Source organism: Rhinoraja longicauda, chromosome 4, assembly GCF_053455715.1.
Source record: "Rhinoraja longicauda isolate Sanriku21f chromosome 4, sRhiLon1.1, whole genome shotgun sequence".
NCBI lineage: Eukaryota > Metazoa > Chordata > Chondrichthyes > Rajiformes > Arhynchobatidae > Rhinoraja > Rhinoraja longicauda.
The window spans coordinates 68,644,367-68,671,402 of NC_135956.1; the positions used below are offsets into that span (position 1 = coordinate 68,644,367).

The following is a 27,036-nucleotide window of genomic DNA, read 5'->3' on the forward strand; positions in this document are numbered from 1 at the left end:
TGTACAAACCTCAAGGATGGAACTGAACCAACAGTCATCTGCCTTGTCAGTAATAGTTTAACCCACTGAGCCTTCGGGAGAAACAGTATGTATCAAGCAGAAAAGAGCAGGAGAGAAATATATTTAATTCTATAAAATATATAAGTTTGTTGTCAAGCTGAAAGGGGTTCTATGTTGTTTGAGGATGTTGCCAGGACTCGGGGGCCTGACCTACAGGGAGAGGTTGAACGGGCTAGGACTTTATTCCTTGGTGCGCAGGATGAGTGATCTTTTCGAGGTGTACAAAATCATGAGAGGAATAGACCGGGTAAATGCAGTCTTTTGCCCGGAGTAGGGGAATTAAAAACCAGAGGGCATAGGTTTTTGGTGAGGTGGAAAAGATTTAACTTGAGGAACCTGAGGGGTAACATTTTTTACATGAAGGTTGGTAGGTGTATGGAACAAGCAGCCAGAACAGGTAGTTGAGGCAGACACTATCCCATCTACTAGTATAGATGGGGCATGTTGGTCAGAATGGGCTAGTTGAGCCGAATGGTCTGTGCCATGCTGTGTGACTTGATGACCCAATGGAAATGTGACATAGACATCACTATGAAGTGTATATTACCTCTGAAGAATATATGGGCTGTTCTGGGCAAAATGCAAACTACCCTCAATTTTGTAGCTGCAGTGGTGTGTGGAAAGTAGAACTCACCACAAGGCTGTGGGGTGCTGTAAATATCCATATATTTGGTCAGATATCTCTACGTATGATTTTGCTGCAACAGTATTTGTATTTGCTACCCTGAGATTCTGGAAGCATTCTCCATGATGAAAGCCGTGATGTGCCTCCCAGTCCTGTTTTATTTTCCTGAAATGCTTCCCAGCCTCTCCAAACTCATTTGTTTTTGGCGTTTGCATTTCATTTCAATTGGTAGCACATGTGGGCAATTTACTTCAAAGATCTATGAAAATGTAAACCTCCTGACATGTATTTAATTTAAATGATCTTTCCACAGCTACACAATCTAGTTCTTTCATAACTTTTACTTCAATCAGATCTCACCATGTTAGTTTTAGTTAAAGTCACCCTGTGCCTATTCTTTTTGGAAATGTTGGAAAGGAACAATTAGTAAAAGTGCTCAAAACTATTTGCTACACTTTGCTTCACTGATTGTGAATGATCAGCCACAATCACATTGAATGGCGGTGCTGACTCGAAGGGCCGAATGGCCTCCTCCTGCACTTATTGTCTATCTTCCAAATAACATATAGCAAAGACTGGTATTTTCCCAAGTTGTATTAAAAATAATTCCAAAGTTAAATTGAGAAAGTTAAAAGAACATAGAAACACACAGAACAGGAACAGTCCCTTCGGCTCACCATCTCTATGCCAAACTTAAATGCCAAGATAAACTAACCACACCTACCTGCACATACCCTGCATGTCCATCTGCCTATCTAAAAACCTCTTAAACACGACTATCTGCCTTCCAGGATGAGGAGGAATTTCTTCAGCCAGAAGGTGGCAAATCAGTGGAATTCATTGCCACAGATGGTTCTGGAGACCAAGCCAATGGATATTTATAATGTGGAGATTGATAGATTTTTCGATTAGTACGGGTGTCACTGGCTATGAGGAGAATAGCATTGAGAGGGAAAGATAGATCAGCTGTGATTGAATGGTGGGAATGGACTTGATAGGCTGAATGGCCTAATTATGCTCCTAGAATTTATGGACTTGTGAACATGGATAGGTGATCCAAGAAGGGTTGCAACCCAAAATCTCACCTGCCCATGTTCTCCGGGGATGCTGCCTGACCTAAGTCTCTCCAGAATTCTGTGCCTTATATTTGTGGTGTGATTGCTCAAGAATGAGAATTGTGCTATTGTCCTGTTGTAATTTCTATGTATGTTGGTGTACTTGGCCAATATTGGCCAAAACAATATTTAGGTTTGTCCATGTTCTCTGATGTTTGTTGAGGTTTACCTTTGGAAACAGATTTATTTCTAATTGGTAATAGGATAATAAAGGTGAGGTTACAAGACACTTGCATGAAATCAGGGCAGTGTTGGTGGCCGATTTCAGAGTGGACTTCGAACTCAGAATTAAAATGAAACGCATTGGACTAAATGGAAGTGTTCTGCAAAGTGTCAGTCAGTACTTAGTCTCCTTAATTTAGAGAAGACACAAGGAACTGTAGGAATTCTGGCATCTGGCATAGAACACAAAGAACTGGAGTAAATCAACAGGTCAGGCAGCATATCTGGAAGACATGGATAAGTGACGTTTTGGGTCGAGAAGAATTCTGACCCATTCCTTTCCTCCAGAGATACTGCCTGATCCTCTGAGTACCTCCAGAATTTTGTTAATTTAGAACTAGACCAAGTGGACCCGTTGGGCCCAAACCTCTCCTGCATTGGTGCAGCACCCTCTCCTCCCCCCTCCCCTCTGCCCCCTCCCCCTCCCCTCTGCCCCCCACCCCCCTTCCTCCCCCTCCCTCCCTTCTCCCCTCCCTCCCCCTCCCCAGTCCACCCCCTCCACTTCCCCTCCCCTCCTTCCACTCCCCCCTACTCCATCCTCCTCAATCCCCCTTATCCTCCTTCCCTCCTCTCTCCCTCCCTATGAGATAGATTTAAACTTAAAAATGTGAATAACTTTAAAAATATATCACCGATTTCAATTAACCCTCTTCCATTAGCACAAAAGGGACGATGGTGAGTAAGGTGGGCCTAAAATTGTTGCGCTATCGGGTACAGTTTTGGCTGTAGTTCAGGAACAAACAAACAAGAGTTTTAATATATAGATTCCATGTGAGCCAGATATTGACTTGGAAGAAGTACAAATGCATCACTGTTTCATTAGGAAGTTTGCCCTCAGGGCATATGTTACCATTCACCTAATCTATGCCTCCTATGGTTTTTGTATACCTCTAAGGTATCAGACTTCTGAATGGTTCTTCCATAAGATAGGGTACTTTTCAATTCACCTCTACCCCAATGCGGACATTGGAATTTGAACTGATGCGCTTCAATGCTGAGAACTATATTCCACACTCTGCATCTGCCCCTTTGCTGTGTCTATCGTACTTGAGTTTGATTGTATTTATGTTCAGTATTATCTAATTGGATATCATGCAAGACAAAACCTTTCACTGTACCTCGGTACGCATGACAACAATAAACCTAAACCTTCAACTTCCTATGCTCCAGGGAAAAAATGCCCCAATCCATCCAGCCACTCCTTATAAGTCAAGCCCTCGAACTCTGGTAACATCCTGGTGAAAGCTGTTGGATTAAAATGCCTGTATCTAATGTGATGCACTTTGGCATTTCAATGGTTAAGCTCTGAAATGGTCAAAAATTCAATATTGACTGTGCTATTAAACCAAGCATAATTTTGCTGAATTGTGCCAACTGGCAGTGACATCTATGCAACTGCTTGCTAATGTTCCTATGGCTAACATCAGCAGAAAAGGGAGGCCTGTCATGATTCAACAGGATCATTGAAATAATCCTGTTGTCTCCCATGCCAGGATTTAGTTTTTGATGTGTTACAGTTGTTACTGTACCTGAATCTCACCAAAAACCTTTGGTGACTGGATTTCTGTAATATTCTGGGCTTGCGCCAGCACTAAATAGGCTGTGTTTATTGTCCATTGTTTGTGCTGAGCCTTGAACAGCTGTCTTTTTGGCACTCCCAAAATGGAGATGACAACGACATTACGCTAATAAACAGAGGAATGCTGCTACATGTTCTGTTGTCGTGATGTGGGGTTTAAAGTGGACTTCAAAGATGAAGTTGACTCTCATTCTCCTTTACGCGAGATCTTCTGTTTCCTCCCTCATTCTAAAGACAGTGTCCAATTGGCTTGGTGTCCAACTTCTTCCAGCAGTTTATTTGTTTGCTTGAGGGGGCTGTATGACTGCCTCCTGTGTATTTTCTTTGGAGATTTAACCTTGTTCCGATATGATCCTTTTTAAAAAAAAAATTATATGTAAGATAATTTGTTTGTTACAAATATGAGTTGATGTTACAATGAGCAGTATTGTTCCTAATTCTAAGCAACTTTCATGTTTATATTTTCCAGGAACAACAGCCCTCTAATGAGCTTTGGAGCGAGTTTTGTCAGTTTTTTGGTGAGTAATCATACAAAAGTAGTGTTTGTTTAATCACCCCCCGCCCCCTCCGCTCAAGGAAAGAGAAATGGCATTCTGCTGCAGTACTGGCCTTGATTCGTTATATTGTGGCAAGTGTCGCTGTTAATAAAAATTGGATATTTTGATATGTCCTAACCACACCAGGGCATCATGTTTCAGTTTAATGGGGCTGTTTCCTTGCTGCTGGTTCCCTGTTGATGCATCTGGTGCAAGATTGTACCATTTGGCTAAACTTCACTCAACACAGCTTGAGTGGGCCAGCGTTGTCACCCTTACCCCTTGGCGAATTCTTCATTTTTGGGAGTTTGGGAAAATAAGTTTGAAAGTTTCTTTGTTTTGTTTTACATTTACCACCGGTAACTGTATAGTACTTCAGTCTAACTAGATAATCAATCTATGTAGACACAAGGAACTGCAGATGCTGGTTTAGAAAAAAATGACAAAGTGCTGGAGTAACTCAGCAGGTCAGGCAGCATCTCTGGAGAACATAGATAGGTGACATTTTGGGTCGAGATCCTTCTTTGGACTGTGTATTTCGATCTGAATACTGCATTTTAATCTGTGTGTTTATTGGGCACTGTCTAAGTCAATCTCTATATTTCATTTTTAGTCATTTAAAATTGACTTGGAGATGTTTTGATATTGCATGTTTAAATGCCCAAATTTGATTAAATGCCCTATTTTGATCTGTTGTGCCAATTAAGGTTTACTCTTAAATATACAAGCATATACAGTATATGGAGCTGACAGAAAGCTGTCGGTTACACAGAGAATCACTGCATCTTAAGTGTTTTGAATTTCTGTGCATGTCCATTGAAAGGCAGACGTGGAAGACACAATGTAGTTCAGATGCCAGCGCATCAAGTCATCTGCTTTGCCATTGGACTTGCCATTGAGCTCCGTGGCAGAGGTGTGATGTGTTAAAGTGTGGGGCTGGTTGTCTCTCACATCTGGTCCCTCAGCTTTGTACCAGAGTAAACTCCCTGAAATGGGCAATGGCTTGAGTTATTTTAATTTATTCCTCCATTCTTTAGACTTTGAGAAACTGGTGGCCATTTTTGTACACCATGCTTTGCCATCCCAGTTTAGTTTTAGTTTAGTTATAGGTTAGATTTTGTTTATTGTCGTGTGTACCGAGATATGGTGAAAAGCTTTTTTGTGGCATGCTATCCAGTCAGCGGAAAGACTATACCTGATTACAATCAAATCCTCCACAGAGTAGGGATACATGATAAAGGGAATAACGTTTAGTGCAAGATAAGGTCCGATTAAAGATAGTCCGTTTGAAAAGATTGACAATATATTCCCTCCTGACGATTAAATATTATCTCCCATCTTTACTTTATTACATTTGTCTCAACTTGTCTTTTCCTAACATGGTTATATTTTAATATTGTAGCTCATTGTTTGGCCAAAGGGCATGCTTTTGCAGTAATGGAAATTGATGGCAATGCAACCTCAACATGTCGTACTTCGCTCACAGGGTTCCTTAATGAAAATATTACATGTGCCCACGTTGATTTCAAACATACTGTTGAGCTGCATTGACGAGAATTTATTAAAGGGATCCATATTTGAATTCCTGACATTTGGTTAAAATTTAAAAAACAGAATTGGAAGAACAGTGTGGTATTGTTGTTTATCTTAAAATGTTTTGCAAGGCTCAATAATTAGTTGAGTTTAGTTTATTGTCGTCCGTACTGAGGTACAGTGAAAAGCTTTTGTTGCATGCTTACCGGTCAGCGGAAGGACAATACATGGTTACAAATGAGCCATCCACAGTTATTAGTTTAACTTCAAATTTCATGTTACCAGCATGCTAAATTAATGAAAGCACCCTGCATTATACAGTGCCTGTAATGTCCAAAAATATGACACAGAAGGGTTGTCAAACAAAATTTGTCCTTGGGTTACACAAGGAGAACTGCGCTCAAATGGCTGACTGCTTGGGTGAAGATTTTCAGCAAATGCTAGATGGGACCATTTAGAGTGACATGATTTCAGATTTGGTATTGATAAGGACTGAGGTCCTGTGTTTCTGATACTGCTATGCATTTAGGCAAAAGAACAGTAGAAAATGTTGGAAACACTCAGCAGGTTAGGCAGCATCTCTGGAAAGAGGATCAGAAAAAAGGTTCAGGTCGATAATCATGCAGATATATTTTAGTTTTCCAGGATCTGCAGTGTTTTGTTTTGTGTTGTGTACTTGGCTTGTTGAATCTTCATGGAATCGCAGTAGAGGGTCATTTGTCTCATGAGAAGCAGGATCAGGCCATTAGTCCCGAGAACCTGCTTAGTCATTGAATAAGATTGTGACTGATGCAGTCTTGGCTTCAATGCCAGTTTTCTGGGCTCTTCCCTTAACCCCTGGATAAGCTGTGGTTTAAATGTTTGTCCTGGATTGGGGGGAAGTTGGATTTTAAGATGATAAGACAGACATGAGTTGCTACCCATATGCAAGTTTATAATCAGACAAGTGGCAATCTTTCAAAAGTGAAATGGTGAGATTTTAGACCAGCGTGTTCCTGTGAAGGGTAAGGACAATATGACCACGAATCCTGGGATGTCAGGGGATATTGAGACAGGAAAAAAGGAACCGGTGAAATGAGACGGGCCAGTTTTTCCCCAGCTGTTATCAGGCAACTGAACCATCTTACCAACAACCAGAGAGCGGTCCTGAGCTCTATCTACCTCTTTCGAGACCCTTGAACTATCTTTGATTGGATTTTACTGGACTTTATCTTGCACTAAACATTATTCACATTATTCCCTTTATCATGTATCTGTACGCTGTGAATGGCTTGATTGCAATCATGAATAGTCTTAGCACGCAACAAAAGCTTTTCACTGTACCTCGGTACACGTGACAATAAACTAAACTAAACTAACCTAGGAGCCTGACAGGAGTGTAAAGGTTATAGTGAGGTATTTAAAAATATGTGGGAAGGCAAAAGGATGAAGGTTTTGTCAGCATGTTAGGGACAACAGAGTCCCCAGGGAAAGAGTTGGACCCTTTGGGGATCAAAGAAGCAATCTGTGTATCAAACCAGTAGGCACAGGTGAGGTTATAAATAAAATTTCATTGTAGCTGGAGGATTTGTGGAGATGTTGAAAATTAAAGGGAGTGAACTTAACGATAAACAAGGACTGTAGATGTTGGTTAATACACAAAAGGATATAAAGTGCTGTATTAACTCAGCATGTCAGGCAGCATCTCTGGAGAACATGGATAGATGATGTTTAGGGTCGGGACCCTTCTTCAGACTGATTCAATCAGTTTGCTGCTTTGTACTGAAGACAGGCACAAAATGCTGCAGTAACTCAGCAGGTCAGACAGCATCTCTGGAGAACAAGGATAGATGACGTTTTGTGTCGGGACCTTTTTTAGACCTTGCTTCTCTAGGCATGTTGCCTGACCTGCTGAGTTTTCTCCAGCACTTAGCACTTGTGGGTTTAAAGATGGATAAGTTTGCAGCAGTGGTAAGATAGAAGTAGAGAGCTGAACTAGGAATTGTGGGGAGGGAAGATCTCTTGAGAAGGTGAGGTCAGATGCTGGGACATTGGCCTGATGTTCAGTGTGGGGATGAGTCCCAGAGAAAGGTACGGTGTTCTGAAATATGAAGTTAGCACTACCTTTTTCTCCTGCTCTACCTTTGTACATTCTCCCTCTCCTCTATTCTCATTTATCTGTCTGCACCGCAAGATCAATCTGTTATGACAAACAAGCCTTCACCACTTTCTTTCAAATAGTACTACTTCATCTCCCACGGACATTTCCATTGTTCTCTCCATCCTCCCCCCTCTGGTCTTAAAACCTGCTTCTATTTTCACCATCTTTAAAAGGTCATCGATCTGTATCATTAACAGTTTTTCTCTCTCTATAGATGTCTGACCCAAGTATTTCTAGTCTCTGCGTTTTTTATTTTTGCTTTCAGTTTGCAGTTGGTCTCCCTGTGCCGTCCTTTTCCATAACTATTGCTTCAAGAGATTTAAATTTTGCAAACAAATTTGTCTCGCAGAAATAAATGAGGAAGATACATTTTCTGAAGGTAGTTTTATTCCTTGTGTTTTACTAAGGATTTTTTTTTTTTTTTTTTTAATTTAGAGATACAGCGCAGAAACAGGCCCTTCGGCCCACCGGGTCCACACCGCCCAGCGATCCCCGCACACTAACACTATCCTACACCCACTAGGGACAATTTTTACATTTGCCCAGCCAATTAACCTACATACCTGTATGTCTTTGGAGTGTGGGAGGAAACCGAAGATCTCGGAGAAAACCCATGCAGGTCACGGGGAGAACGTACAAACTCCGTACAGACGGCGCCCATAGTCAGGATTGAACCTGAGTTTCCGGCGCTGCATTCGCTGTAAGGCAGCAACTCTACCTCTGCGCCACCGTGCCGTATTAATGTAGAATTATAGAGCAATTATAGAGCAATTGTACAATATCAAATCACTGAGTATACTAATGTTGATTAGGGTGCACTTTTGAAATGACTGTTAACAAGACTGACCTTTTGGGCTTGTGCTTATTGTGATTGAAGCTAAGCTTGTCGCTAATCATGTCAGAAGAGGAAAGAGTAATGTAGACTTTATATTTCAGAACGCCATGATGACCTTTGAAGATGAAAAAATGCAGCTGGCTTGTGATGATTTAAAAAGCACAGAAAAACTGTGTGAAAGTAATGAAGCAGGCGTCATTGAAACAATCAGGAATAAAATTAAAAAAAATGTGAGTACATTGTATTGCAGCTTAAACCAAATAGTAGGGAGAATATTGAAAGGATACAGAGGAGATTCACCAGAATGTTCCCTGGGTTTTTAGGCTTGAGTTATAGGGAGAGGTTGGATAGGCCGGGACTTTTATCTTTGGAACATGGAGGCTGAATGGTGACCTTATTGAGGTGTACAAGATCATGAAGATAAAGTGAATGCTCACAGTCTTTTTTCCAGGGTAAAGGATTCTAAATCGAGAGGCCACATGCGTAAGGTGACAGGGGAGAGATTTAAGAGGAACCCTGGCGGGGCAACTTTTTTCACTCGGAAGTTAGCCCGTATTTGGAAAGAACTGCCAGAGGTAACGATAGAAGCAGATACAATCATGACTTTTGAAAGACATTTGGATAGGATTATGGACAGGAAGCGTTTAGAGGGATATGGGTCCAAAGCAGGCAACTGGAAAAAGCACAGAATGCCAACTTGTTCGGTATAGACAAGGTAAGCCGAAGGGTCCGGTTCCCTTAAGCTCTATGATTAATGGCTTCTGTTACAAGTGCTTCTGAGATACGCACGTGCAGTTAACGGTGCTTCGTAAAGACGTGTCCTGACTAATTTGAATGGGCTTCCTGGTAATCAGTTGAAGATGAATCGAACACTACCCGAGCTTATCGAAGGACCATTCAGAAACCTGATAACAGATGGGAAGAAGCTGTTCCTGAGTCTAGAGGCACGCACTTTCAAGCTTCTGTACCTTCTGCCGGACGAAAGCGAGGAGACGAAGCAATGAGCAGGGTGGGACAAGTCTTTTGATTATGTTGGCTGCTTTCCCAAGGCAGCGTGAAGTGTACATGGAGTCGATAGTGGGGAGTCTGGTCTGTGTGATGCATGCTCGATGAAGGGTCAACGATATATTTTCAAGTCAGAACGATGTTTAGCTTGGAGGGCAACCTGCAGGTGACGGTGCACCCCCTGCTCTTGTCCTTCTTTATAGTGAGGGTTGCTGCTGGAATACCTTGGGTGAGTAACTGCACTGCCTGTGTAGATGTTACACACTGCACCTACTGTGAGTTTAAAGGTGAGAAGGTATGATTCTGTGAGTAATATAGCCAGGCTGTTACTTGTTGAGCTGTGGGACATCTGTCCACGTGTTTGCTTGGGGAAGGAAGGTTTTAGAGGACTACTAGATCAAGTGGATCCGTTGGGTCCAAACCTCTTCTACATTGGTGCAGCACCCCCTCCCCTTTACCCCTACCCCTCCCTCCCCTCCCCGACCCCCTCTCCCCCGACCCCCTCCTCATCCCCTTCAGCCCTCACCCCCCTCCCTCCCCTCCAACCCTCCCCTCTCGGCCTAACTGTGGACCCGTTGCTGGGTGGGGAATGCTCCCGTGGCCATAGGCGGGCAAGGGGGGACAGGGAAAAGGCACTGACCTGGGCCCCATTTCTCCTGCGGGCCGGGCGTGGAGCCGAAGCGTCTCCTGCAGCTCTGCTGCAATCTGCGGCGTGTGGCAGTTACGGCATGGACTCGTTTCTGGATGGGGAGTGTTTCCTGGTGCCTTGGGTGGGCGAGAATGGACAGGAAGAATGCACTGACCTGAGCCCGATTTCTCCTGCGGGCCGGGCGTGGAGCCGAAGCCTCTCCTGCTGCTCAGCTGCGATCGGCGGGGACGGCCATCTTGTGAATCCTCTCCCACAGCCTCTGCCGTACGCTGCACCATGGGAGGAAGGTCAGGCGGGGGTCATGCCGGGACGGGCGCTGGTCCTCCTGGGGGGGGGAGGGGGAGCACATTTATTAAAGTTTATTGGGTAAATTGTTTATAAAAAGTAATAAAAGTGGGTTTATTCAGACCATGGGGGGATGATTAGGGTGGGCCTAAATTTGTCGCGCTGTCATGTACTGTTTTGGCTGTGTAGAGGACATGGTACACACATAAACACATAAACATATAAACATATACACACAAACAGACCAAGAGGTTTAGTAATATATAGATGGGCCAAATACAGGCAATTGAGACTAGCCCAGTATGCCAACTTGCTCGGCACAGACATGGTGGGTTGACAGGTCTGTTTCTGTGCTGTAAGGCTCTAATGTTACAATGAACTCCAAAAATAGTAATGTCAGAATAGGGTGGCACAGCGGTAGAGTTGCTGCCTTATAGCACCAGAGACCCAGGTTCAATCCTGACTACATGTGATGTTTGTACGGAGTTTATACATTCTCCCTGCGACCACATGGGTTTTCTCCGGGTGTTCCGGTTTCCTCCCACACTTCAAAGATATGCAGGTTTGCAGGTTAATTGGCTTTGGAAAAATTGTAAATTGTCCCTTGTGTGTAGATTAGTGCTAGTGTACGGGGTGATTGCTGGTTGGCGCGGACTTGTAGGCCAAATAGCCTGTTTCCGCACTGTATCTCTAAAGTAAAGACTAGAGCATTATTTAGGATGTCTGCATATTATTATAGCTTGCTACTAGTTACCATTATGCCACTGCATGTGGGTTTGGTTAGTATCCTATATGTGGAGTTTGATAATGACATGCTACTTTCCAGAAATGAAAATAGAAATGTCAATTTTACATGGTTGACAATATCACCGGTAATATTAATGGATTTTAAAAAAAATGTCCCCTACCCTCCCCCCACCCCACCCATACTGGGCCTTCACTGATGTGTCCAGTTCTTATCAGCGCTGAGAAATTCAAGCACCTTATACTTGGAACAAAAACCTGATCAATGTTTCCAAATCCCACGTAGTGTTGAATAATTGATTACCTGTAATGTTTAATTAGTGGAAGAAGCCTTGCAATGCATAAGTGAGCAAGATGAATTGTTTTCTATTATGTTTTGAATTTGCCAAATATCCTATATACCGAAGATTGTTATTTAAACCATCAATTTAAATTGCTCGTTCACAACTGAATCTTTCGTGTGAATCAATTGTAGGATAGATTTATTTTATATTCCCCTGATTAATCTTTTCTTTAGAGCCATTTTGGATTAGAAAACTGAGCCAGTGTAATTTCCAAGGTACACAAGAACAAAAGATATATATTGTTGTCAGCCTTTAGCCCCAGTGGGGGTGGCATTTAACGTGTGTGTTCCTTAATTTCTCGGGCTTTGTTGAAGTTTGCGTCTGATTAGAATTACCTGATTAACCTTTGTTTTCCTTCTCTTCATTAGGTTGATATGCAGAGGCCAACAGCTTTAGACGTTGATAGACTCCAAAGACAAATCATTATTGCTGACTGCCAGGTCTACCTTGCGGTATTGTCTTTTGTGAAGCAGGAACTCTCAGGTAGAGACACAAGCAACTGCTGATGCAGGTTTACAAAACAAAGAGGGGAATGGATAAGGTGAATGCACAGTCTTTTAACCAGACTAGGGGAATCAAGAACTAGTGGACACAGGTTTAAGGTGAGACGGGAAAGATTTAGTAGGAAACAGAGGCGAAAGTTTTTCACTCAGAGGGTGATGGGGAGTTGAGGCAGGTACAACAACATTTAAAAGACATAAAGACAGGTACATGGATAGGAAAGGTTTAGAGGGATATGGGCCAAATGTAGGCAGATGGGACATGGGCTCGGTTTGACAACTTGGTCGGCATGAATAAGGTAGGCCGAAGGGCCTGTTCCTATGCTCTGTGACGCTCAGCATCAAATTGAGCATTTGAATCAGCATAACAGGCAGTGGATGAAGCACTAAATTGGTTGAAAAGGTCAGCTCACTGTCAGCTGTTGAACTGGATAATAAATGCTGCCATTTAAAATTAAGCATTGCACTTGACATATTCTTTCTCTTTCAAATCATAGCATATATTAAAGGTGGATGGATCCTCCGAAAAGCATGGAAAATTTATAATAAATGTTACAGTGAAATTGATGCTCTACAGCTAATGCATAAGAAAAGGTCTCAAGAATCGCTGACATCAGATCGGGCAAATGATAATCATATTCCTGCTCTGTCTTTGCACCAAGAGTCCCTGGGCAGACTGAAAGGTGCTGTCAGCTTTGGCTATGGGCTCTTTCATCTCTGCATTTCAATGGTGCCTCCTAACCTGCTGAAAATCATCAACTTGCTGGGGTTTCCTGGAGACCGTCTACAGGGATTGTCTTCGCTAATGTATGCCAGTGAAAGTAAGGACATGAAGGCCCCTTTAGCTACGTGAGTAGGTGTATAACTATTTTTACTTTTGAGCTTCACAATAGAAAGTGATACTTTGCATTTAGAACATACAGAGGAACAGGCCCTTTGGCCCACAATATCAGTGCTCTCTGAACTGATCACCGCTGCCTGCAAGTGATTTATATCCCTTCACTCTCTGCACATCCATATCCCTTTCTAAAAACCTCGTAAACATCATTATTGTACCTGGCTCCACCACCACCCTCTGGCAGTGTGTTCCTGGCACCCACCATTCTATGCAAAACAAAAAAATACTTGTACATGTTTCCTGTAAAATTTGCATCTCTGACCTTAAGCTATACCCCTCTAGTCTTTGACATTTCCAGCCTGTGAGATAGGTGCTGACTACCCAATCCATGGCTCATAATTTACAAACTTCTATCAGGTCTTCCCTTAACCTCTGACACTCCAGAGAAAACAACCCAACCTTCCTCATCGTTAATACTTTCTTTTTTATTTATTCGTGTCATCACACAACTGTTTGTCAAGAGCGAGCAAATTTTAGTGCCACGTCGTTGTCCTGCAAGATCCATTACAGTGCATGTGTCATGCACATGTCACAGCTCTGGAGATGTTCCATAGTCTGGAGGCCCCGTCCGCTCTCGCAGTCTGCCACATCTTCAGTATATCCCCACTTACCCTCTAATCTAGACAGTAATGTGGTGAACCTCCTCTGCACTCTCTCCAAAACAATAATGAAACGATACATGTTCAAATCATAATGTCAAAACATCCTACCTTGGTGAAGGACACCAAATATGTAAACAACAATCGGTAATATTGAAATGCTCCATATAATTGAAGCAGGACTCTTGCATTCCTATCCTTCTACTATTAAAACAATCAACTTATTTGCTTTCCTAATTGTTGACTATCTGCATGTTCGCTTCAAAATCTCCACACAAGTGCACTCACGTGTTCGAGTTCCATTTCCTAGTATTTCACCATGGTAAAAAATTACTGTCTGTTGCTACTTCCCCATTTACTTAGTCTGATCGTATTCCTTTACAGTCTCTTTAACTACTCCTCCCTGCTTGCTTTGCCAGTTGGTTTTGTATTGTGAGCAAGCTTTGATACATTGCACCTAGTTACCTCATCTAAATCATTGATCCAAATATTAAATGCTTGGTGTACAAATGGTGATCTTTGGGTTTTCTGTGTTATAGCTGATCACACTGAAAATCACCATTTTATCCTGTTGGTTTTCTGATTATTAATCAGTCCTTTTCCACTCTAATGCATATCACCCAAACTCATATTGGTTTTTTTTGTGTCAAGCCTCTTGAATAACATGTTAGCAATATTTTTGTTGGATGTCTACATGCAGTGTACACCAATTGGCTTCTTTTTCCTCCCCTCAAAAATCCAGCAGGTTTGTCTCAAGCTTTTACCCCCGGCTGTAAATGTCAAATGCCGCTGTGTTCCTCCAACACTTTGCATTTTGGTTTTTATAAATCTATTTCAACTTTACCGTGTTATATGGGTGAAGACATAAATCCCAAGTTACTGTATCACTAACAGGTTTCAGTATTCTTCCTGCCACTGATGATAAGTCAATTGCCCTACATAGAAGGAATGTTTCAAGAAATAATTTAGTGCAATCCAGTTTTTCTATCTTAAGACTCGGAAAACCACTGGCTTTGTTCGATATTTTGTCAAAGAGCGGGTGTTATGAAGGAGAATAGTTACCTGGGCAACTTTATCATTGCAACTTAGTTGATCATGTGATATTTTAGATGGCATAGAGGAAACGTATTGTGGCTGTTGGAGGCTAATCCACATCACTGGGTAGTCTGCAACCCCATGGCATGAACATTGACATCTCCATTATCAGGGAACCCACCCCCTTTGTCCCCTTTCCTTCCCTTCTGATCCACCCTGGTCCTCCCTCACACCTGCTTCTTCCCTACTCCCCACCTCCCTCTCCCACAGCTGGGTAATGCCCAGTTTCTTTCCTCTCTCAGAGGGGTTCCGACCCGAAAAGTCACCTAATCTTTTCCTCCAGGGATGCTGCCTGACCCGCTGAGTTACTCCACCATTTTGTGTCTATCTTCAATTCTGCATTATTTCCGCAGACCTTAGCTTTAAGTTGGTGGCCTTTCCGGCGTAAGGATATTAGACCCTTCAGTCCCAGTAATATCCTAGTGAATGTTTTCTTCACGCTTTCCAGCTGCATGACATTTTTGCTATAGCTGGACGACCGGAACTGCACACAATCCTCCAACAGTGAACTCGCCTACAATTTGTACAGCTCCAACATCAAATCCAAACTCTTCTACCCAATGTCCCGACTGATAAAGGCACATTTCCCAATGCTTTCATTGCCGCCCTGTCCATCTGTGTTGCCCCTTTCAGGGAACCATGTACCTTACCAGCTAATTTCTTTTGGACCAGTCAACTGTACAGGCAGGACCTTGTCAAAAGGCCTGACTGAAGTCCGTGCGGACCACATCTACTGCACCCCATACTTCAAAGAATTTCAGTCAAGTTATTGAGAGGTTTAGAGGTTTTCTGAAGAACAGAGCCAGGTTGTTCTCTAATCAGAACCTGCCTTTCCAAGTGTAGGTAAGTCAAGTACCTTTGACTGTTTTCTTGGAGTTTTCCTACCGTCGATGCAAGAATCGCTGGTTGCGATTTGCCCGCAGACCCGTTGAGTATTTTCAGTTTTCATTATGCCATCTCCCATTTTTTATCATTAATAATTGTGAAAAACCACGCGATGAATACAAGGTATCCTGCAGAAAGTATAAAAGTAGAAACAAGAAATTGCGGATCTGGTTCATTAAAAAGGACACAAACCGCTGGCTCGGCTCAACAGGTTAGACAGCAACTCGAGAGAACATGGATGGGTGGCATTTCAGGTTGGGATCGCTGTCTGGGACTGCAGAGTATTTAAGGTATACATCCTAAAGCTTTGTTCCTGTTCTGCTCCTTTCCCCACTAGGTTAGCCTTGCTGTGGTACCATACAGTAGTGCGTCCTTTCTTCGCTTTGGACGGCATGGATGCCCAAGCTGGTTTGAGAGAAGCAAAGGAAATCCTGCGGACAAAGGAAGCTATTTATCCAGACTCTTCATTGTTTCTGTTTTTCAAGGGACGAATTCAACGATTAGAGGTATTTATTTTATATTACGTGCTTAAAATGTAATGCTGGAAAAGAATCCTAAATAACATTGAACGGGCAGAACAGTGGTGCAGATGATAGAACTTTAGACTTTATAGATACAGCGCAGAAACAGGCTCTTTGGCCCAGAGTCTCCGCAGACCAAAGACCAACAATCAATCCATGCACTGGCACTATTCTGCGCTCTAGGTACAATTTACAATTTACAAAAGCCAATTAACCTACAAACCTGTATGTCTTTGGAGTGTGGGAGGAAACCAGAGCACCCGGAAAAAACCCGCATGGTCACAGGGAAATTGTACAATCACCCATAGTCAGGAACAAACCTGGGTCTCTGGTGCTGTAAGGCAGCAACTCCAGCACAGTGCCGCCCATCTGTCCCTGACCTTGTGTGCTGTCTGTGTGTGGAGTTTGTACGTTCTCCCTCTGACCATGTGGGTTTCCTCCAGATCCTCCGGTTTCCTACCACATTCCAAAGATATGTGGGTTTGTACGTTAATTGGCCTCTGTAAATTTTCACTAATATGCAAGGAGTGGATGAGAAAGTGAGATAACAGAACCAATGTGAACGGGTAGTCGATGATTGGAGTGGGCTGAAGAGCATGTTTCCATGCTGCATCTCTCTTTGTCATAAAACGCTGTTTAGGAAGAGGAAGATTCCTAAGCCTGCCTGTTTTTGGTGGGTTGACTTCTCTTGACGGATATTTTAGAACCTAGAGTTGGACATAGAAACATAGAAAATATGTGCAGGAGGAGGCCATTTGACCCTTCGACCCAGCACCGCCATTCATTGTGATCACGGCTAGTCATCTACAATCAATAACCTGTGCTTGCCTTCTCCCCATATCCCTTGATTCCTCTAGCCCCTAGTGCTCTATCTAACTCTCTTTTAAATTCATCCAGTGAATTGCCCCCCAATGCCTTCTGTGACAGAGAATTCAACAAATTCACAACTCTCTGGGTGTAAAAGTCCCCAACATTGGGAACATTTTTCCTGCATCTAGCTTGTCTAGTCCTTTTATAATTTTATATGTCTCTATAAGATCCCCTCGCATCCTTCTAAACTCCAGTGAATACAAGCCCAGTGTTTCCAATCTTTCCTCATATGACGGTCCCTCCATCCCAGGGATTAACCTCATGAACCTAAGCTGCACTCCCTCAATAGCAAGGACGTCCTTCCTCAAATTAGGAGACCAAAACTGCACACAATACTCCAGATGCGGTCTCACCAGGGCCCTATACAACTGCAGAAGGACTTATTTGCTCCTGTACTCAAATCCTCTCGTTATGAAGGCCAACATGCCATTAGCTTTCTTCGCTGTCCGCTGTACCTACACGCTTACTTTCAGTGACTGGTGTACAAGGACAACAAGGTCTCTTTACACTTCCCCATTACCTAATCTGACACCATTGAGATAATAATCTGCCCCCTTATTTTTGCCGCCAAAGTGGATAACCTCACATTTATCTACATTATATTGCATATGACATGCATTGGCCCACTCACTCAACCTGTCCAAGTCACCCTGCAAACATCCTCTTTGCAGTTCACACTGCTACCCAGCTTTGTGTCATCTGCAAATTGCTAGTGTTACTTCTAATTCCATCATCCAAATCATTAATATATATTGTAAATAGTTGCGGCCCCACCATCGAGCCTTGCGGCACTCCACTCTCCACTGCCTGCCATTCAGAAAAGGACCCATTTATTCCTACTCTTTGCTTCCTGTCTGCCAACCAATTCTTTATCCATGTCAAGTTCTGCAGTTGTACAGGGCCCTAGTGAGACCGCACCTGGAGTACTGTGTGCAGTTTTGGTCTCCAAATTTGAGGAAGGATATTCTAGCTATTGAGGGTGTGCAGCGTAGGTTCACTAAGTTAATTCCTGGAATGGCGGGACTGTCGTATGTTGAAAGACTGGAGCGACTAGGCTTGTATACACTGGAATTTAGAAGGATGAGAGGAGATCTTATTGAAACATATAAGATTATTAAGGGATTGGACACATTAGAGGCAGGAAACATGTTCCCAATGTTGGGGGAGTCCAGAACCAGGGGCCACAGTTTAAGAATAAGGGGTAGGCCATTTAGAACGGAGATGAGGAAAAACTTTTTCGGTCAGAGACTTATAAATCTGTGGAATTTTCTGCCTCAGAAGGCAGTGGAGGAAAATTCTCTGGATGCTTTCAAGAGAGAGCTAGATAGAGCTCTTAATGATAGCGGAGTCAGGGGGTACGGGGAGAAGGCATGAATGGGGTACTGATTGAGAATGATCAGCCATGATCACATTGAATGGTGGTACTGGCTCGAAGGGCTGAATGGCCTACTCCTGCGTCTATTGTCTATTGTCTAATACCCTACCCCCCATACCATTTGCTCTAATTTTGCTCACCAACCTCCCGTGTGGGACCTTATCAAAGGCTTTCTGAAGCCTAGATACACTACACCCACTGGCTCTCCTTCATCCATTTAATTATCACATCCTCAGAAAATAATAATAATAATGCATTTTATTTATATAGCGCTTTTCATATACTCAAAGACACTTTACAGAGATTTAGAGAACATAGGGAAATGAATAAATAGATAAATAAGTAAATAAGGAAACGAACAGAGAAAGGAGACAGAAGGTGAGGTGACCTTCAGTGGTTGAAGGCAGTACTGAACAGGTGGGACTTCAGCGATGTTTTGAATGTGGTGAGTGTGGAGGAGTCTCTAACAGTTTAGGGTAGTGAGTTCCATAGGGTGGGAGCAGCGATGGAGAAAGCCCTGTCCCCCCAGGATCTGAGTTTGGTCCGGATGTGGGGGGATAGGAGATTGGCAGCAGCAGAGCGGAGGGTGCAGGTGGGAGTGTGCCTGTGGAGGAGGTCGGTCAGGTAGGATGGGGCCAGGTTATGGAGGGCTTTGTAGGTTATGAGGAGGATTTTGTACTGGATTCTCTGGGGGATGGGGAGCCAGTGGAGTTTGTAAAGGACGGGGGTGATATGGTCACGGATCGGGGTGTGGGTGAGTAGACGGGCAGCGGAGTTTTGAATGTATTGAAGTTTACTGATGATTTTTGAGGGTGCGCCGTAGAGGAGGCTGTTGCAGTAGTCCAGACGGGAGGTGATGAAGGCGTGGATGAGGGTTTCTGCAGCTGTGGAGGAGAGGGATGGACGGAGACGGGCAATGTTTTTGAGGTGGAAGAAGGCTGTCTTTGTGATGTGTTTGATGTGTTTGTCGAAGGAGAGGGTTTGATCAAAGATGATTCCAAGATTCCGGATGTTAGAGGAGGTGGATACTGGGAGACCATCAATGTTGAGGATGAAGTTTTGGGTGGATTTGGTGAGCGTTTTTGGACCAATGATGATGATTTCAGATTTGTTGCAATTGAGTTTGAGGAAATTTGATTGAAGCCAAGATTTTATTTCAGTGATGCAGTTTGTCAGTGTAGAGTGTGTGGTGGGGGAGATTGACTTGGTGGAGATGAGGAGCTGGATATCATCGGCGAAGCAGTGGAAGTTGAGACCATGACGGCGGATTAATTGACCAAGGGGGAACAGGTAGAGGATGAAGAGGAGGGGGCCAAGGACTGAACCTTGGGGGACACCTTGGGGGAGGGGAGCGGTGGGGGATTTACAGTTGTTAATGGAGATGAACTGGTGTCTGTCAGAGAGGTAAGATTTGAACCAGGATAGGGCTGTGCCGGTGATGTTAAGGGAGGTTTCAAGTCGGGTGAGGAGAATGGAGTGATTTATGGTGTCAAAGGCGGCGCTGAGGTCAAGTAGGATGAGGATGTTGAGGTTGCCAGCGTCGGGGAAGAGGAGAATGTCGTTTGTGATTTTGAGGAGCGCAGTTTCAGTACAGTGGTTTGAGCGGAATCCGGATTGGAAAGTTTCATACAGGTTATTGGTAGAGAGGTGGTATTTGAGTTGGGAAGCTACAGCACATTCCAAAACTTTGGACAGAAAGGGTAGGTTGGAGATTGGTCTGAAGTTGTTTGGGGTGTCAGGGTTTAGACCAGGTTTTTTCAGAATGGGGGTGACAGCAGCGATTTTGAGGGATGGCGGGACAATGCCAGTGGACAGGGAGGAGTTTATTGTTGCAGTGATAAGTGGAGATAGAGCAGGAAGGCAGGCCTTGACAAAGCTGGAGGGGATGGGTTCCAGAGAGCAGGTGGCAGTTTTTATTCCTGTGAAGAGGTCAGAGAGGTCGGTGGTGGAGATTGGGGAGAACTGAGGCAGGGGTTGACAGGATAAGGGGGGGCAGGTGGTTTGAGGGGGAGCAGGTGCGTTGGTGGTTAAGGTGCTGTAGATGTTGTCTATTTTGCTTTGGAAGAATGAAAGGAATGTGGTGCATTTGTCAACTGTGAATGATTGGGAGATGGTGTCCAGGGGGCTGAGGAGTTTGTTTATTGTAGAGAAGAGTGTTTTTGCGTTTCCGGAGCCAGAGTGAATTATTTGAGAGTAGTAGGTGGAGTGGGCGCGGGAGAGGGCATCTTTGTAGTGCTGCATGTGGTCTTTGTAGGTTTGGGAGTGAATTGTGAGACCTGTTTTGTTGCGGAATCTTTCAAGTTGGCGGGCATGAGTTTTCATCATGCGGAGTTCAGGGGTAAACCAGGGAGCAGAGTGGGTGAAGGAAACTGTTTTGGTTTTTATAGGTGCAAGCTGGTCGAGGCAGGAGGAGAGAGTGCGGTTGTAGTAGTCAGTGAGGTCAGAGGGGCTGTGGAGGTCAACGAAGGGGGAGGCAGACATTATTTCAGAGAGGGAGGATGAGAGCGAGGTAGATGAAACAGAGTTCAGCTTAGGGAAGTTGATTTTGCGTTTTTGCCTTGGAGCTGGGGTGGGAATGTTGACAGACATGGTGATGGCTAAGTGATCAGAGAGGGTGGGGTCGGAGCCAGAGAGGTGATGTAGATTTAGTCCAGTGGAGCAGACAAGGTCCAGAATGTGCCCACGGTTATGGGTGGGAAAATTGACGTGTTGAGTGAGGTTAAAGCAGTTGAGTATTTCAGTGAAGTCAGCGGTTATTGTGGAGTCAGTGGAGTCCATATGGATGTTGAAATCACCAAGGAGGAGGATTGAGGGGGAGAGAGAACAGAACTGGGTCAGAAAGTCAGAGAAGTCAGAAAGGATTGATGGGTGTGGTTTGGGAGGGCGGTAGACAACTGCCATGACTAATTGTGTGTGGCCAGAGAGTTTGAAAGCCAGGTGTTCAAATGAAGGGCGGCACGGTAGCGCAGCGGTAGAGTTGCTGCTTTACAGCGAATGAAGCGCCGGAGACTCAGGTTCGATCCTGACTACGGGCGCTGCACTGTAAGGAGTTTGTACGTTCTCCCCGTGACCCGCGTGGGTTTTCTCCGAGATCTTCGGTTTCCTCCCACACTCCAAAGACGTACAGGTATGTAGGTTAATTGGCTGGGTAAATGTAAAAATTGTCCCTAGTGGGTGTAGGATAGTGTTAATGTACGGGGATCGCTGGGCGGCACGGACTTGGTGGGCCGAAAAGGCCTGTTTCTGGCTGTATATATATGATATGATATGATATGATATGAGATGGAGATGAGGTTGATCTTGAAGTCCTGTCGGTGAATTACGGCAATCCCACCACCTCGGCCTTCCGAGCGTGGTTTATTGATGTAGGAGTATCCGTTAGGTGTAGTGAGGTTGAGTGGGAGGTAATCCAGAGGTTGTTGCCAGGTTTCTGTCAGACAGAGGAAGTCCAGTTTATTTTCCAGAATGAAGTCATTCAGAATGTGGCTTTTATTGTTGAGGGACCGGATATTGAGCAGAGTGAGCTTCATGTTGCTTTGTGTGGTGTGGATGGACACGGGTGATTTAGCCAGGGCTTGTAGACAGGGGGCACGCTCGTGTGCGTTGTTGTGATGACGTAATGGACGAGTGGAAGTCCGATCAGCTGACCAGAGTGCAGGGATGGAGTGACCGGTCTGGGAGTAGACAAACTTGTGACCGGAGCCTCTGTGGATGTATCTGGGTCGTCGTAGAAGTCCGTGGTTGATGATGGCAGAGATGCATGACGGAGTGGAGTGGTTGTTGAGCTGGAGCAGCCTCGCAGCGAAGTACTTCAGTGCCATGCCAGGCAGGAGCGAAGGAGCATAGAGCCCGGAGAGATCAAAACGTCACAGCAGGCACAACAGGCTGATCCAGAGCAAGGCCTATGAGGACCGAGGAAGCTGAGCAGCCTGAGGGTTAATAGGGAGCTGAGGACGTGCAGGCAGAGGAGGTAGCCGGGCAGCTGTTAGCGTTAGCGTTAGCAACTAGCGAGTCGATGACTGCAGCGCTAGCTGTCAGGTAACCCACAGGGGAGCAGTCCAAGCCAGCAGAGACAGGAGCACAGACAGGAGTGAGAGGTCCAAGGGTGCGAAGTCCAAGGGTGCGGAGGCAGCGGTGGAAGAGCTGGGCAGATGATACCAGGGTCAAGCAGAAGGATTAGTTCAAGCAGAGGGATTTTTGCAAACAGAGAAAATCTTTCCAAAAACGGCAAAATTAATACAAACAGAGAAGTGGTGAGAAGCGGATTTCCCGTTCTTAAATCCATGCTGACTTGGACCAACCTTTCACTGCTATCCAAATGCGCAGTTATTACCTCTTTAATAATTGACTCCAGCATCTTCCCCACCACCGATGTCAGGCTAACTGGTCTATAATTCCCCGTTTTCTCTCTCGCTCCTTTCTTGAAAAGTGGGATAACATTAGCAACCCTCCAATCCACAGGAACTGATCCTGAATCTATTCAACATTAGAAAACGATCACCAATAATGGAATCATGGAAACAGATTCTTCAACCTTCTGAGGTTATCCTGGCCATCGAGCACCTATTTACCTTAATCCCAGTTTAATGCTTCCCATATTCCCATCAACTCCCCTACCCCATTAGATTCTACCACCCAGCAATATAGTAGGAACAATTTACTGCGCCCAGTTAATCTACAGACTCTCGTGTCCTTGTATGTGGTAGGAAACCGGAGCCCCCAGAGGAAATCTTCGGGGACACTGGGAGAACGTGCAAACGCTGTACCAGAGGTCAAAATTAAACCCGCGTCACTGTGCTCTTTGTCCCTTTAGTAATCATTTTCTTTTTTTTTTAGCTACTTTATTTAGACTTCAGAGATATGTTGCGGAAACTGGCCCTTCGGCCCACCAAGTTCACGCCGAACACCGATCGGCTCACGCACTAACACTATCCTACATATCAGGGCCAATTTTACAACTTACCGAAGCCAATCAACCTACAAACCTGTACGTCTATGGAAATGGGGAGGACCCGGAACAAAGCCACATGATCACAGGGAGAACATACAAACTATGTACAGACAGCACCCGTAGTCAGGATTGAATCAGGGTCTCTGGCGCTGTAAGGCAGCAACTCTACCGCTGCCCATGGGTGCCACCCTTAAACTAATCTAAAAGGCTTTGTGGTTTGGTTATTGTGCATAGAAATCATCTCAATTTAAAATAGAATACTAACCCCTTGTAAGAATTTAATTCTGATCAACTATCAATAAACTGCTTATTTTCACATTCAGGGCATTTGGCTTTAATTTCTGTTTTAGAGATTCATCACAGACCAGGCCCTTTGGCTGACTGAGACCACACCGAATATTGATCACACTGGTTGTTTGTTATTACTTCTTGTAGAAATATGTGAAATGTGCAACTTAAGTAGTTGGTCAGACTGATTGATATAAGGAGCATTTTCCCAGGATGGAAATGTCAGGGACTAAAGGACATAGCTTTAGGTGAGAGGGAGAAAGTTAAAGTAAATGTGCAGGGCAATTGTTTTACGCAGAGGGTGGTGAGCACCAGGAACACACTGCTGAGAATGGTGGGGGAGGCAGATATGATAGTGGCATTTAAAAGACTTTTAGATAGATACATTGATACGCAGGGAATGGAGGGATACAGATCATTTGCAGGCAGATGGGATTAGTTTAACTTGACATCATGTTCGACACAGATGTTGTGGGCCGATGGGCCGATTCTTGTGCTGTACTGTTCTTTGTTGTGTGAAAGTTAATTACATCTGTAGTATTAGAACATTTTGCTTCTATATCTAGTGTAAGAACAGGATGTGCTGGAAATGCTCAGCAGACTGGGCGTGTGTGTGGAGAAAGAAATAGCGTTTTACGTTGATCAACCTTTCTTTCCTGGGCCACCTCCTTGTGAGGCCACATGGAAATGGCAGGAACAGCTCCACATATTTCGCTTGGGCAGCTTACAACCCAGCGGTATGAATGTTGACCTTTAATTTCAAATAACTCCTGCATTCCTCCCCCCTCCCCCACCCTGGTCATCCTACTAGTACCACTGTTCTCATCATTGTATCCCTCTCGTTAGCACACCTTCCCCTGCCAACAATGGGCCACCCTTCCTGAGGTCATCTGTTGCCGGCCCTGATTTGTTCTGGCCTTTTCTCGCCTCCAGTTTCATGCCCCCCACCCCAGCCCAACTCTTATTTTTCAGTCTGAAGAAGGGATCTGACTCGAAGCGTCACCTATTCCTTTTCTCCAGAGATGCTGATTGACCTGCTGAGTTATTCCAGCATTTTGTGTCTTCGGTATAATCAAGCAGCTGCGGTTCCTTCCCAACCATTTTAGGTTGATATGTCTAAAGAACTGGGAAAGTTCCTCATGTTACAGTGGGATTATGTTCCTAGAAAACAGTGCATCTTGAATAACAGGCATGGTCAAGACATGCTAGTTCATAACAATATGTTTTCTATTTATTAATTTACTTTTTTCACATAAAATGTGCTCTCACACAATTATGCATCAAATCTGGGTAGTGATTTGTATATTCTATAAGCACAATTTAAAAACACGAACAGCTGTAAAGTAGAGGGGTTGCCTGTAACAGCTATTACATAAGCACAGTAATTGAGAAGAGGTGTTGGGATAAAAAGAACAAAATGGCAAGCTCTGTGATAGTGGAAAAGGGGCAAAATTAAAGAAAAGAAATGGGCTGTTTGATCAAGTGCAGCCTGTCATATTAACCAATCGGCCTGTTCTGAAGAAGGGCCTGACCTGAAACGTTATCTATCCATATTTCCCAGAGATGCTGCCAGACCGTCTGAGTTACTCAAGCAATTTGTGTCTTTTGTTCATTTTCCATATTTTCCGTGTTCTTTGACCAGTGCAGCAGCAGAGCTCTTTGGACAAATTGTCCTAGCGTATTTATCAGTCAATGGTGTGGTTAGTCTCTTAACCAGAAGTCAGTGAGGCCACATCTGGAGTATTGTGTTCAGTTTTGATCACCCTGTTACAGGAAAGATGTTGGAAAGAGTGCAGAGGAGATTTACAAGGATGTTGTCAGGGCTCAAAGGCCTGAGCTATAGGGAGAGTTAGGTAGGCTAGGACTTCATTCCTTGGAGTGCCAGAGGCTCAGGGGTGATCTTAGAGAGGTGTATAAAATCATGAGGGGAATAGATAGGGTAGGGAATTGAGAAGCAGAGTCTTAAGTATAAACTCACGAGGGAAATAGATAGGGTAGGGGAATTAAGGACCAGAGGACATGGATTTAGGTGGGAGGAAATGAACCTTAGCGGCAACTTTTTTCATACAGTGGTGGGTATATGGAACGAGCTGCCAGAAGAGGTCGTTGAGGTGGGTACAATAACAACATTTAAAAAACACTTGGAAAGGTTTAAAGATATGTAGTCCAAACGTGGGCAGGTGGGACTGGCTTGGATGTGGCATATTGGTCAGCATGGCACGTTAGGCCGAAGGCCCTGTTTCTCTGTTACATGGCTCTGATTCTATGACTTTGTCTTAACTTGCAACTGTGTGTTCACAGACTCCAAGAAGTTGCTAGCAATCTCTAAAGCCTTTAACATCTACCTGTGATGAAATCTCTTGACCATCTATAGTCTCATTATGTGGCTAGGTGCCAAAATTTGTTTGCTAATGCTTCAGACAGATCTTTTACCACATTGTCAATGCAATGCTCATGATGCCACTGGTTGTATGAGGATATGTTTGAGATGTAAGTGGCCAAAGAACAGTCTTAACAACAAAAGACTAACAACGGAAGAAAAGTAAAGTCCTTGTATATTGTTTTTTTTAGTTTTTTTTAGCAGACAGTTGATGGCATTTTTTTGTTTTCTTCCTCAGTGTAAAATTAACAGTGCCTTGACGTCATTTCAAACTGCATTAGAGCTTGCTGTGGATCAACGGGAGATCCAGCACGTGTGTCTGTATGAGATAGGTAAGTGTTTGTTCTCAGGATTCGGGTTTGTTTTGCAAGTCTGACAGGAGCCATTTACTCTGCGTGATTTATGACCTGCTCCATGCTGTACCTCTGTGGTGAGCTGAGGCTATGTCGTCTCTAACATTTATATAGTGTAAGTTCTTGGAAGCGGCTTGTACGTTTGTAGAACTTGCATTTTGAGATCCTAGACTAACTCCTCGCGGGTAGCTGTGGGAGAGAAGGAGGGAAGGGAATAATACAAGGAGAGGATTTGAGGTGGCATGTCGGTGACCCAGAGTAGAGGATTCTAAAACTAGAGAGATTGAAGAGGGACCTTAGGGACAACTTTTTCACTTGGAGGGTAGTCCATTTCAGGAATGAGCAGCCAGAGGAAGCTATAGAAGTGGACGCAATTACAACTTAAAAGAGACATTTGGCCAGATATATGCGTAGGAAGGGTTTGGATTGGCTAAATGCAGGCAAATGGGAGTAGCCCAATATGCCAGCATGGACCAGGTGGGCCGAAGGGCCTGAAGGGCCAGGTTCCATGCTATGCAACTCTAATAATAATATATTCCTTTATTCGTCCCACACCGGGGAAATTTACAGTATTAGAGCAGCAAAGTGGATAGCAAGAGAGCAAGAGATCATTAATTATAAATAAAAGATATATAAATTGTCATCAGTT

The 27,036-nt window shown here is 44.0% G+C and overlaps 1 protein-coding gene across 3 annotated transcripts in view; it reads left to right on the forward strand.

Annotated features, from left to right (window-relative positions):
- ttc39c (tetratricopeptide repeat domain 39C) overlaps positions 1 to 27,036 on the forward strand; it is a 60,431-nt gene that overhangs the window by 17,778 nt on the left and 15,617 nt on the right. For 2 of the 3 annotated variants that reach the window (XM_078397983.1, XM_078397984.1), the window contains exons 2-7: positions 4,071 to 4,119; positions 8,747 to 8,875; positions 12,041 to 12,155; positions 12,670 to 13,021; positions 15,987 to 16,155; positions 26,273 to 26,366. In XM_078397983.1, coding sequence (XP_078254109.1) covers positions 4,071 to 4,119; positions 8,747 to 8,875; positions 12,041 to 12,155; positions 12,670 to 13,021; positions 15,987 to 16,155; positions 26,273 to 26,366 — 908 coding nt within the window. Of the gene's footprint in view, positions 1 to 3,879; positions 3,978 to 4,070; positions 4,120 to 8,746; positions 8,876 to 12,040; positions 12,156 to 12,669; positions 13,022 to 15,986; positions 16,156 to 26,272; positions 26,367 to 27,036 lie in introns of those variants that run through there. The other variant, XM_078397985.1, reaches the window with a different exon arrangement.